Source organism: Carex rostrata, chromosome 20, assembly GCF_964058835.1.
Source record: "Carex rostrata chromosome 20, lpCarRost1.2, whole genome shotgun sequence".
Lineage (NCBI taxonomy): Eukaryota > Viridiplantae > Streptophyta > Magnoliopsida > Poales > Cyperaceae > Carex > Carex rostrata.
In genome coordinates this window covers 8,398,427-8,411,361 of record NC_135937.1, presented here as the reverse complement: position 1 = coordinate 8,411,361, position 12,935 = coordinate 8,398,427, and the positions used below count along the sequence as shown (strand labels likewise).

The 12,935-nt window shown below is 34.4% G+C and overlaps 2 protein-coding genes across 4 annotated transcripts; one reads left to right on the top strand and one right to left on the bottom strand.

Annotated features, from left to right (window-relative positions):
- The first annotated feature begins 427 nt into the window (after positions 1 to 427).
- LOC144572706 (nuclear transcription factor Y subunit A-10-like) lies at positions 428 to 6,317 on the top strand. Of its 3 annotated transcripts, none has more exons than XM_078322371.1 (6): positions 428 to 582; positions 1,004 to 1,255; positions 3,872 to 3,984; positions 4,402 to 4,470; positions 4,584 to 4,724; positions 5,392 to 6,317. In XM_078322371.1, the coding sequence occupies exons 2-6, from the start codon at positions 1,033 to 1,035 to the stop codon at positions 5,845 to 5,847; spliced, it is 1,002 nt and encodes a 333-aa protein (XP_078178497.1). In that variant the 5' UTR covers positions 428 to 582; positions 1,004 to 1,032; the 3' UTR covers positions 5,848 to 6,317. The 3 variants fall into 3 exon arrangements, with proteins under 3 accessions (XP_078178497.1, XP_078178498.1, XP_078178499.1); XM_078322372.1 differs by lacking the exon at positions 428 to 582 and adding an exon at positions 640 to 803; XM_078322373.1 differs by lacking the exon at positions 428 to 582 and adding an exon at positions 644 to 785.
- Positions 6,318 to 7,924: 1,607 nt separating this feature from the next.
- Positions 7,925 to 9,467, bottom strand: LOC144572427 (eukaryotic translation initiation factor 2 subunit alpha homolog). Its single transcript, XM_078322011.1, has 6 exons — positions 8,997 to 9,467; positions 8,841 to 8,918; positions 8,609 to 8,755; positions 8,325 to 8,429; positions 8,126 to 8,224; positions 7,925 to 8,015 (listed from the first exon to the last, which is right to left on the bottom strand). The coding sequence occupies exons 1-6, from the start codon at positions 9,429 to 9,431 to the stop codon at positions 7,953 to 7,955; spliced, it is 927 nt and encodes a 308-aa protein (XP_078178137.1). The 5' UTR covers positions 9,432 to 9,467; the 3' UTR covers positions 7,925 to 7,952.
- Positions 9,468 to 12,935: the final 3,468 nt, after the last annotated feature.

Sequence of the window (12,935 nt, the reverse complement as noted above, 5' to 3'; positions counted from 1 at the left end):
ATTCATAAGGAAAAAAACTTGAAATGAGATTCTTTTTTTTTTAAGAATTAGTATTAACTGTTATTTACCTGCTATCATTTTGTTATTCGACAACCATAACAGACAAAAGTAAGATACAAATAAAAATAATTTATAACATGTAAGAATAGAATACGGATAAATACAATTTGTAACAGATATGTGTATGAAAATGCTTTTACCTAACTCTTACCGTATCCATTGACATCCCTACCCAAGATATATTTTTGGTGTTAAAAACAACCTTTTTTTTTTCATTTTATTATATTATTATTTTTTGGGGAAGACCCATTTAGCTGAGTTGGATGAGAGGGAGATGGTGAGAGGGATGAGGGACGAGAGATGCTAATCATTTGAAAATAATATAACAATCCAGAATTAGCCAATTGGCACTTAAAAAAATGGGAAATTGGCAAATAAAACTAAGCCCGAGAGAGTCTAGCATGAAAGCCTTTCCTCACTGGCTCCTTTCTCTGTCTTGAGTTCAGTACAATCTCTCTCTCTCTCTCTCTCTCTCTCTGTGGGTCAAGGGATTGCGATTCGTGCCTTCATCCCCTGTGTAATGTAAGTCATGTGTGGCTTCCCTTGTCAAGATCAAATTTTTAGGCATAACAAGGTTTCTGGTAAACGCAATCATCTTATGACATGGGTTTCTTTCCTTGACCTGTTAGAAATGAATCTAGCCTAGCTAGGTGCATAGTACCGGCTTCTTCTTTCATGTTTACAAGTTTCTAATATTTTCTCTCCTTTCTCGATGTTGTTCTGATGTGAGCTTTCTTCAAAATGTTAGAAATCAATTTCTTATATGTTGATTTTCCATTTCTTCTTCTTCTTCTTCTTCTTCTTCTTTCTTATTTTTGTTTTTGTTTTGTTGTGAATGCATGTTTTGTTGTGGTAATACAACCCCTCCCCCTCTAATAGAAGAAAGAAACCCAAAACTGGAATCATTGCTAATTACTTGAAATCATTTTTCTCAATATTTCAGCTGTTCAATTTATAATTATTTTGGCAACAATGAGCTCTAATGGAAGCACCATGCCGTGGTGGATCGGGTCTCAGGTTATGTACACCGAGCCATTAGCAAGCCAGTTGAAGCCCCTATCTCTTGAAACCACAAACTGCGGGGACCATTTTGCAATTTATACGAGACAGAGCCATCATCAGGTCATGGATCCCTTGCCTAAGCCGGGCCTGGAGAAGGCGGCTGATACTGGCCTCAAATTCTCCATATTTCCAGGTACCTTTATGTAAAAAGTTATCAGCTTTTGTTTTTTGTTTTTAAGCTCCCGCTGGCTGTGGTGGCCACTATGTGGTATTGTGGTGCCTTTTTAGGCCATTCATTAAATTTTTTTGATGGACCATTGTTCATTGGTGTTTATTGGTCTTTGCATTTGTACCCTTTTAATGCTCGAATTTGTACTTTTATCTAAGGTAACTTTTTGAGGGTTTACTTTTACAATAAATATGTAATATAATTGGAGTAATTCTGCAATTTGCAAGATAGCTAGGTTTAGCAGTTACCCCTTTATTTTAATGGGTATTTTAAGGATATTCTATGGTATGTTTTTCCTCACATTTGAGCTTTTATTGGGGTAATAATGTAAAAGTGTAATGCTTGTTTTTGGGGTCCTTGAACTATTATAAGCAAAACAGAGACCTTTACAGCTTTTTCAAGTGTCACATTATCTTCAAATATTGAAAACCATGATAGGTTTTAGTACTAGTAATAAATAGAGCATGATTGTGCAAATTGTACACTATCATATGTTGTGATTTTTCCATCTTATTCTAACTTTAAAAAGACACATGAGCAGCCAATATAGAGTATGACTAATGCGCTTCCTCAAGAACTTCAACAACATGTTTTCCGACCTCCAAAACCTATCGAATCGGCTTCAAACAACAAATCCAAACTATTCAAACTGATCTCCTTAATGAGAGCTCCGTTCCATATAATTTTTTTTTTTAATTTATTTACTATCATGTCAAGCGGTCAAAATATGAAAGATTTCGTGTACATTTTAATGCACTATTTTATTAAAAACCTTCATTTTTTTTACCGCTTGACTTAATAGTAAATAAATTTGATTTTTTTTTTTTAATATGGAAACAAAGCTTTCATTAAGGAGATCATATTGGATTTGTCATTTGAAGCCGATTAGATAGGTTTTGGTGGTCGGAAACACATTGTTGAAGTTCTAGAGGAAGCGCGTTAGCCACTCTCTCTCTCTATCTATATATATATTATATATATAGTAAGACTTAAGTGCTATCGATAGCATAAATTAAGTCAGCCTAAAAAATCTACTGTATAAACTTTAAACTTCAATCTAAGTAGCTCAGTAAATTAGTTATATAATGAAGTTGTAGAATACCAATTTTTACTCTTTTTGGAATATTTTACTATTTTTAATGATTTATGAAAGATGACAAAAAATGGCCTAAAACATTGGTAATTTTCTTTTATTTTTAAGCCATTTTTTGTCATCTTTCATAAATCATAAAAATAGTAAAAAAAATTCTAAAAATAGTAAAAGTTAGTATTCTGCAAGTTCATTACGTAAACAATTTAATGAGCTATTTAGATTGAAATTTATACAATAAATTTTTAAGACCATAGCACGGAAGGTCTTTTGCTATCCATAGCACTTGAGCCTCATATATATATATAACTGAAAACACCACTAAAGTGGTATTGTGGTCCACTGCTCTTCCATAAAGGGCAGTTCTTTTCCAAAGTCCTTTTTACTGTTATAGTGATTTCTTTTCTTTATATTAATGTTTGATACTTGGTACTCTCGTAGACAAATCATTTAGTGGAACCCACTTTTCCAAAGTCCTTTTCACTTTTCTTTATATTAATGTTTGTTACTTGATACTCTCGTTAGAGTTCTGCTAAAACCCCTAACGGGTTACCCGAACTCGGTCCGCCCGTACCCGTTATCCGAGGTACCCGTATCCGTACCCGGGTATAGGCGGGTACGGGTTTGAGACGGACCGGACACCATCATTTGAAAAAAAAACCCGTCCAACCCGTACCCGTACCTGAAACCCGCCTACCCGGACCTGTTGTACCCGTACCCGAACACCTTTACCCGTTGTACCCGCACCCCTTTACCCGTTTAACCCATACCTGTTAACCCGTTATAATTTGAAATTCAAATTTTTTCAAAAAATCCCGTCGGTTCAGACAAAAAACAGAAAAAAAACAGAAAAAAAAAATACCCGGACCCTACCCGTTATCCCTACCCGAGACGGGCACGGATATGAAACGAGTAGGGTAGAGTTTTTAAAAAAAAAATCCGCCTACTTGTACCTGTCCTACCCGAGTACCCGCCTACCCGAGTACCTGCCCTACCCGTTACCCGTCTCGGGTTTACCTGAGGTACCCGTACCCTACCTGAGAGCAAATCTCTAACTCTCGTAGACAAATCATTTAGTGGAACCCTTGTTGCATATCACTTAAAAAGATGCTTAATGGCCTTTTGACTAGACACTGTTAAATAACCTTTATCCTAGTTCCCAAAATTACAAGCATAAAAGTTGCCATTTTCTAGTGGAAACTTTTTTGGGCACCTCTTAAGTACCTCGAAATATGATGGTACTACCTAACATAAGATGTATTCCCCTCTTTTTTTTCTTGAAAAGTGTTCTTCCTTTTTAATATGTTCTTATTTATTATTTTTTCTTTCTTTGGTGTGGGGTTGGGTGGGGGGGAGGGGGGGTCTCCCTAGAGTTATGGGCAATGGGCATGTCCTTCAGTGTTCTACTTTTTTTTTTGGTCATCCTACTTCTTAAATTTTAAATTTATGAGAAATTATCTAATACAGTTTTATTTCACTTTTTAAATTAGGGAACATTGATATGGGAAAAGATCAGAAATCTATGGAACCAACTATTGCTGTTCCTCCACCTTCTTATCCAGAATTTCAAGGCCGGTTTGAATTAGGCCTTGGTCAATCCATGGTTAGAACCTTTCCATGTTTGCTTTTTTAAACCAATAGCTGCAATGCTCTATGCTTATTTATAAAGAAAAAGAAATTGAGTACCACCCGAAGCAAAGTGTTGCATGGCAGAACTGGTGCCACTGAGATGTGTACTGTCTGGTACGTAGTATGATGTACCATCCTAGAATTTAAGGTCTTTACCTCTGTTTTGATTATTATTTTTTTTGGTAGCTTCTTTCGAACTCCAGGGGATTAATAACACTCTGGATACCAACTATGGTAATGGTGTAATCTCTTACCAGCCGAGTCGTGTACTAGTACATGTTGGTACAGTGATCATTGCTACATCGTGATCTGATACTACTACTTTTCTCCAAGTCAGCTAACTGGTTTATTTCAGTACAGTTTACCTTGACAAATTTTCACTGTCAAACAGGTCCCCCCAAGCTTCTCTTATGCGGACCAGTGTTATGGCCTCTATCCCACCTTTGGAGCTCAACAAATGGTTTGTAAATTTTTTTTTTCTTTTTTTTTGCTTTAGTTATGAATTATGGTTTTCTATTTCTTTTTTATTCCTTTTTTATGGATGTTTATTTTGTTCTCTTTTAACAAATGCAGCATGGAAGAATGCTGTTGCCGCTGAGCATGACAAGTGAGGGGCCAATTTATGTAAATGCAAAGCAGTTTAATGGTATTTTGAGGCGCCGCAAGGCCCGTGCAAAGGCTGAGAAGGCATACAAGGCTGCCAAAGCTCGGAAGGTATAGTCCTCCTTTTTTTTAATTATGCAAAAAAAAAAATTGGAAGGTTAAATTATGCCAAATATTTTCCTGTAAGTTCTGAAACTAAGGTTCAAGCCAAACAATACTTTACCAACTAGGCAACTTGCAGCTACTTCCTTTTGCCCATCAATATTGGTTAAAATTTGCTTACCGCAATTTTATATATATTTCAAACCAAACATTTTTAAATTGTTTTGCATTGAATTTTAGTTTTACTTTTTGTGCTTAGGGGAAAATAAAGTCGTAGAGTTGGGGATAGTGTTGATGTTTGACAGCATATACCTGGGCTATCATCTAAAAAGGAAGCAGGGCTTTTCCGACGGGCATTTGAGTCTGATGCCCGCTCAAAACCGTCCGATTCGCTTCATAATTCATGCCTGCTTGATCCACATGAATATTGAAGCGGCATGCACGAAATTTGAAGTGAATCGGACGGTTCCGATGCCCATCGGATGCGCCTCGCTTCCACTTAAAAAGATTGGGTCCTAGATGCAAAGGTGTAACTTCATATTTGTTTCTAGAAAATGTTAGCCTTTGTCTTTACTCTTTATATACACCTGAATCCCTATTTGCATACATTTTTTGTGCAAAGAAAGTCCCAAAAGAGAGAATAATCTAAAGAGTATGTATATGTATTGTTTCTCAGCCCTACCTTCATGAGTCGCGCCACCTTCATGCTATGCGCCGTGTCAGAGGAGCTGGTGGCCGCTTTTTGAACACCAAAACAGAAGGTGACAAGAGCAATAACAAGAACAGTAATAGTGAAAATTCCAACCCATTCACAAATCTCCCTCCAAAAATTAATAATTCTACTTATCCAAATGCACCTCAGACCAGACTTGTTAACTCTCCCAGTTCTGAGGTGCTTCAGACAACTGAAATTGTGACCAACCCCAACTCCTTCACCCGGTCCGGCAGCCTTTCCGGATCAGAGGTAACAAGTGTGTACACCCGGGAAAACATGGTCCATGTGGACCATTACCAGGCAGCATTTTATCACCCAATGCAGAATTTACTGGATAGTGATCATGTCACTCCTGTTGGTCTCTCTGTGAAGTGGGCCATGGGAGCTGATGGCCACTATGACCTTCTCAAGGTGTAGAGAGAGGAAGCTCAGGAGAGGTTTGGTTGTCTCCAAATTTGAATTTTTAAATTTGGAAAATGAAACTGTTATTTCTCCTGAGCTTGATAGGACCAGGTGGAATAACCGGCGACGGTACACTCTGGTTCAAGGCAATTCATTCTTGGCTTTGGCATTTGTTGGGGTCATCTTTCGGATCTGTTTAACAGTTCTGTCGGTGGCTTCATGACTTGTAAATATCGGGTCACTTGTCTAATCTTAGTCTCTGACTCGCTATAATATATCATGGTATGTGCTTTGTAATAAAATACCAGAAACTATGAACTGGTTCGTTCTTTAATTTTGTAGCTTAAGTTTGCTGTTTTGTTTGGTATCTGTTGTGTTTTATGATCTGTTTGAGAACTAAGATTTGGTAATGTGTAGTACGAATTATGTAATATGTAACATTTGACATGATTTAAGAATTGTCTTTCATGATATTTTCTTTTTCCTTTTTTGTTGTTTCAATCTGGTTAGAACTATGATATTGCCCGACACTTGTTACTTGGATATATTTTGAAGAAAAAAAAAGATGTCATAATTAGGATAACTAATTTTAACATAATGTGGTATAATCAGAAATTAATAAGCAGATGATAAACTAAATGATTAACACTCAAAAGTGGGATGCAAGCATTTTTTTTATAAAAAAGTAAATAAATAAAGGTGTCGGTCTTGAAGAGTTTCTTCTTTTATCGTCTTAAATCAGGAGGCGGCCTTAACTAAGATGGAATAATTAAGCCTAGTGCTGTTCGGCCCAATTAAGGCAAGTACTGTTCGGCCCAATTAAGGCAAGTACTGTTCGGCCCAACTAGGCGCTAATAAGTCTTAACTTTCGGCCAGTTTAAATTAAGCCATCTGGATCTATCCTCTATATTCTTGTACAATTTTTTTCAATCAAAATGAAAAATATATATATATATATATATATATATATAGAGTACGGCTAACGCGCTTCCTCTAGCATATGGGCCGAAATGCTTCCGGTGGAAATTTGAAATTTCAAAATCCAAAAAGTCGATCTGAACCGTTCATCTTCTTCTCCATATTAATATCTGCTTGGAGACCAAATTTTACATTTTTCTGAAATTTTTTACTATTTATTAAGCCATTTTGAAAATTGCTGATCCAACGGTGGCTTACCAAACAGTAAAAATCAGAAGCTACCGTTGGATCAGCGATTTTCAAAGTGGCTTAATAAATAGTAAAAAATTTCAGAAAAATGTAAAATTTGGTCTCCAAGCAGATATTAATATGGAGAAGAAGATGAACGGTTCAGATCGGCTTTTTGGATTTTGAAATTTCAAATTTCCACCGGAAGCATTTCGGCCCATATGCTAGAGGAAGCGCGTTAGCCGTACTCTATATATATATATATATATATATATATGAAGAATAGTTTTATTATTGATATTACAAATTTTATAAAACAAGATAATTTGTAATATCAAATCATGCCTTAAATCATCAAAATTCTTATCAAATAAGAAATAACTTAGATATAACTTTAGATATCAATTAAATATGAATAATTTAAATTGGTCTAAAACTCTAAATTGAAATAATTAAATTAAACTTCATTAGCTTTAGTGGACAATCAAATACCACTCAGTGACTTAAATTTATTCTACGTACGTTTGGGCCCACTGTAAGTCACAAATGCATTTATTTTCTCTTATTTACCCCCCCTTGCTACAGAATAAGTCTTCATGTATAAACATAATATTGGAAAGAAAAAAGAAAGTCGAAATCCCGTACTCTTTTACATATACATATATATATTATTAAATAATATACCTCTTATATATCATATTTAACAATTTTAGTTTAACATTTGAATTTTAAAAATTTTAAGTGATTAAAGATTTTTAAACAAAAAATAGAATGATAGAAGACATTTTGAACCCCTCCATCTAATTTAATATTCTCTGGCTAAGTATTAATCAAGTTACGAAAATAAAACCAAAATCCTACTTAATTAACAGACAATATCTAGTACAACTTGTTGGAATAAGAAACAAAATATAACAGCAAATTAACTCAAAAATGAAGCAGCACTATAGATGCTCTGCTAATTATTAATTTTTCTAGTTTTGGAGCCACATCTTCTCCATCTGCTCTGCTAATAGTTTGTCTTCCCGCTCACCTACCTAAAATATCAAAAACCAAACCAAAAGATTTAACTTCAAAATTAATTATGATTATTATTCATCATGAGGAGAGTAAAAGTAATTAACTAGAATTATAGAAGAAAGCTTACAACTCTAGCTGCCTCCTTAATTACCAGCTTGCCCTTGTATTTCTCTATTTCTTCTGAGCAAGCCTTGATTGCATTTGTCAGAACAGAGATCCCTTGGTTCTGTGCATTTAGAAATATAACCGTCAAAAAAAAGAAAAAAAGGGAAACAAGCACAAAATGGATAATGAAGAGAAGAGAAGAGAAGAGATGATTTAGAAACCTTGTCAAGGGTCTGAGTGGTTAAAACATAGAGGGGAGCTGTTACCAGCTTTATCTTCACTGGACAATCCTCATTTCCAAATGATTCTGCTTTCCTCAATGCTTTCTTATAATAGCAATTAATAAAAAGAGCATTGGCAATTTGGCATTAGTAAATTGAAATATTATGTTTGTCAGGAACTATATATTCCAGTCACTAAATCAATCAGTGATTATTAATTATGAACTAGCACTAATTGGGTTTATCTACATCAAAGTCTTGTTGGATTAAAAAGAGATAAAGACCTGTATGTGGAGCACACCATCAAACTGGTAGCATCTGATCTCAATATCAGCACGGATCTTGACAGGCTGGGGCATCATCCTGTGCCTTATGTTCTTCACCAGCGTATCCTTTACGTCCTCTGTAACTGCTGCCACCACCTTTGTCACCTCAAAAATAAAAATAAAAAATAAAAAACCTCTCTAAGTCTAGATGCTCCCTTTTCTTTTCATGCAGTACAATATGATTTGTTACCTCTTCACCATCTGGACCAGCTTCCTTTGTAAGAAAATTGAGGATAGAGTCGGGATCCGTCGCTATCAATTTAAAGGCCTATGATCAAGAGACAGAGAAGCTAATTAAAAAAAGACCAAAGATTCTAGGTACAAAAATTGTTGATCAAGTATATACCTCATAGGCATGGCCATACTTGCGGTAGAGAGGCCAGCCGATTGTGGTGTAGAGTTCCTCTACATCAATAGAGTGGATCTCAGCCACATGGCGCATGATGGAGTGCACCAGCTTCGACTTGTTGTATTGTTCCTCGCATGCCTGTACATCCTCCTCTGACACCGTCTTCTTTGACAGGTCAATGTATCCCTTCTCCTTGTTGACACGGAGGACAATAGCGGGCTCCTGGTGGCCGACCTTGATGAGGGAGGACACGGAGCGGATGCGGCGGCGGGACAGCTCGGATAAGGGAATTATCCCCTCCATGTTGTTGTACTCCAAAAGCGACACGTAGACACCCGTCTCGGTGATGTGGTGGACCTGGATCATCACCGCCATGTCCACCTCGGGGTACTTCGCCTCGTACATCCTGCACTCTAGATTTGGGTTTGCCATGCCCCTTGCTCGAGATTGATTCTCTTGCTTTTGCTCTTTTTGTTGTTGTTATTTTCTTTGGGGGTTTAGGTTTAGAGTTTAGAGTTCTTGGCCACCAAGTTATCTATATAGTTTCTTTTTTTTTCCTATGTTTTGTTTCCTTCCTTCGGCTATTTACAAATGCATCTAATATTAGTGTTTTAAAAAAGAATCGTAAAGTTTTGGCCGTTTGATATTGATCCAACAGCGGAAACAATAAGGTTATAAATAATTTTTTATGTTTAAAAAAAGAGTTAACGATATTAATTGATGCTTGTCGGCCCAATACAAATTATATATATAGGATCGATGTTCATATATTTGTCACGTTTTGATGATTAATAGGATTCATGTATTTTTCGGAAATAAATCTGCTGTGATTCTAAAGGGATGGTGATTCCAAATCCAGCCTTTCACTTTTTGGAATGCACAAATCTTAACAACACTTATTTTTTTATTCACGAATCTCCAGACAGATAAATTGATGGATTTAGAATAACAGGGTCCTGCGATCCCTTTAGAATCACTGCAGATTTATTTGCGTATTTTTCACGGTTTGATGATTAATAGGATTCATGTATTTTTCGGAAATAAATCTGCTGTGATTCTAAAGGGATGGTGATTCCAAATCCAGCCTTTCACTTTTTGGAATGCACAAATCTTAACAACACTTATTTTTTTATTCACGAATCTCCAGACAGATAAATTGATGGATTTAGAATAACAGGGTCCTGCGATCCCTTTAGAATCACTGCAGATTTATTTGCGTATTTTTCACGGTTTGATGATTAATAATATCTTTCTCAAATTTTCAACATGCATGCTAGGCCGATTGACTTGGTTATAAACAAAGCTAATATATAGGTGCAACTTTTTAGGCAAGTTTGCGGATTTTAAAATGGCTGCTAATTTTATATTTGACCAAATGATTGAAACAATTAATTTTGTTAATTTTTTTATAATTATAATGATATAGAATTGCAATTAACAAACACCTATTTAATTTTCATACAATCCCCATACACATCTGTATCGGCCCCAAACTGCTTGCATGGATCATGGGCCATAGGTAGGGCTGCACAAAAAGTTCGTAGTTCGTGATTCGATTCGAGTTTGATTCGAAAAAGTTCGTAAAAAATTCGATTCGAAATAGTTCGAAATTAATTCAAATCAAATTCAAATTGGACTTGGTTCGTTCGAAATAGGTTCACAAACTGTTTTAGTTTGAATCTCAAAGTAACGTGAACCGTTGATTTCCGCTGATGACTTAAAAGTTAAAACATAAGGCCGCTCAGCCATAAGTCATAACCCTCGTTCTCAGTTCTAAAACCCTAAATGACTTTCACCTCTTGCTTTTGGTGACTACAATCACTCTTCCTTGTTGTAAAAAAATTGTAAAAGATTCGAAATTGAGTTCGCAAAAAATTCGATTTGAAATTAATTCAAATCAAACTTAGTTTGAAATTAATTCAAACCAAATTTAAACTGGAATAAGTTCGATTCGATTCGATTCGTTTGCGGCCCTAGCCATAGGTCACACGCTAGTGGATATATTTTGTTCGCACACTTTTGAGGCCCATTGGTACTTTGATAACTTGCTGATTTCTTGTACATCCTTCAATTGTTTAAATCGTTCCATATTTATCCATCAAGTTAAATTCATATATTAACTCTACTTAGTATCCATAAAATCGGTAGTTGTTAGGCTTCACTTTTGTAATTTTAATTGTTTTATGTTAATGAAATGGGCTATAAGCCTTTTACTAAAAAAAAATGTATGCATAAAATCTCTGCAGAAGGTTCAAATGTTTTCATTTTTTAAAACTTTAATAATTTAAAATTTAAAATTTAAAAATCAAATAAAACCGTTGGATATGATCTACATCATTTTATCTATGCATGTATAAAAAATTATGACATTTCAATTTTATTTTGGTTGTCATCAAGAACTTGTAAAAAACATAGTAATGTGGATAATTTCTAGATGTTGATTTTTTAACTTATTAATTCACTTAAAAACAAAATTGAAATATGATAATTTTTATGAACACAGAGAAAAAAATAACATAGATCACATCTAATAGTTTTACTTTGACTTTTAAGTTTATTATTTTGAGTTATTAAGCTTTTAAAAAAATGGAAAAATGGTGGAGGCACAAAACATAGAGGCATTTGAATCCTCCTCAAAATCTATATATAAGTTTATGTATGGTTTTAAAATGAATTGACATAGTTATTCTTTTTATCTAAATATGACTAATTTTATTTTTATTTATTGTATATTTCTTCTAAAAATATATATATGTGTCCTTAATTTACTAAAAGCTCCTTTGTTGTAACTATTTTCATAGAAATTTTTTTAAACAATTAGAGAAAGTTAATTTGTTTGGTCAGGAAAAGGACTATTATTTCATTTCATTTTAAATCATCTCATTTACCATAGTTTGATGTATAAATGATTATTTAAAATCATGATTAATTATGCAATGATTAATGAGTTGAAGCATATATGAGATAAATTTAATAAAAAATGGTTCAAAGGTTAAAAAATATGTACGATATATAAAAAAGTTGATGAATTAATGTGAAATCCAAAAAGGATTAAAGGACATATCTGACATTAACCGGGGATAATTTTTTTTCTATAGAAATTAATAAAAAGGAATAGAGATAAATAGAAAAATTACATTAGATTTTTTATTCGTAGAAAGATTGGTAGAAATTGTACTATTCCTAATAATTTAAAAATTTGAATTGATAGAATTCTTACTAATTCAAACCAGTTATTTTTGAAAAATATCTTAACAGAGACCTGGTGTTTTTGAAATTATTTGCCAAGCAGGCCTAAGTTTTGAATTTCCAAATTTTTGAGCTGTTACATACAATTTTTCTTTCAATGTGTTGGTAATGGTAATAACACATCTTTCTGGTTAGATAGATGGTTTGGTGATTGTTCTTTATATTGTTCCTTCCCTCAATTATTTAGGATGGTTTTAGACCCAAATATTATTGTAGCAGCAGCATTTTTCAATTCAAGTTTAATGATTACTTTTTGTAGACAGTTGATAGGTGTTCTCCGCGTTGAATGATTTCAATTATTTTCTTTGGTTACTTACGATAAGGTATTTACTGACACTTCTAGATCTAATTTAGTTACTTGGAGATGGGGCCCTAATGGTCGATTTACTGTGAATTCAATGTATAAGTGGTTAGAGTTTGGGGGTATTCCCAATAATACTTTTAACACTATTTGGAAAGCTAATACCCCTCTCAAGATAAAGGTTTTCATGTGGCTAGTCATGCAGGATAGAGTTTTAGTTAAAGCAAATTTACTGAATAAAGATTGGCGAGGGGATCCTTCTTGCCCTTTTTGTTCAGACTTGAAAACGTCTAATCATCTTTTTGTCACATGTCCTATAGCTAAGTCCATATGGTCTTGGATTGCACAACATAATGGTTTTACTTTTAATTGTACATCTGTTTTTG

Bases quoted from the DNA above. Each gene is read 5' to 3' on its own strand.
- LOC144572706 (XM_078322371.1), top strand. From the start codon at position 1,033: ATGAGCTCTAATGGAAGCACCATGCCGTGGTGGATCGGGTCTCAGGTT. The intron at 3,985-4,401 runs GTTAGAACCTTT...ACTGTCAAACAG, and splicing joins TAGGCCTTGGTCAATCCATG to GTCCCCCCAAGCTTCTCTTA. The intron at 4,471-4,583 runs GTTTGTAAATTT...TAACAAATGCAG, and splicing joins CCTTTGGAGCTCAACAAATG to CATGGAAGAATGCTGTTGCC.
- LOC144572427 (XM_078322011.1), bottom strand. From the start codon at position 9,431: ATGGCAAACCCAAATCTAGAGTGCAGGATGTACGAGGCGAAGTACCCC. The intron at 8,225-8,324 runs GTTTCTAAATCA...CTAAATGCACAG, and splicing joins CCACTCAGACCCTTGACAAG to AACCAAGGGATCTCTGTTCT. The intron at 8,016-8,125 runs GTAAGCTTTCTT...TTGATATTTTAG, and splicing joins TTAAGGAGGCAGCTAGAGTT to GTAGGTGAGCGGGAAGACAA.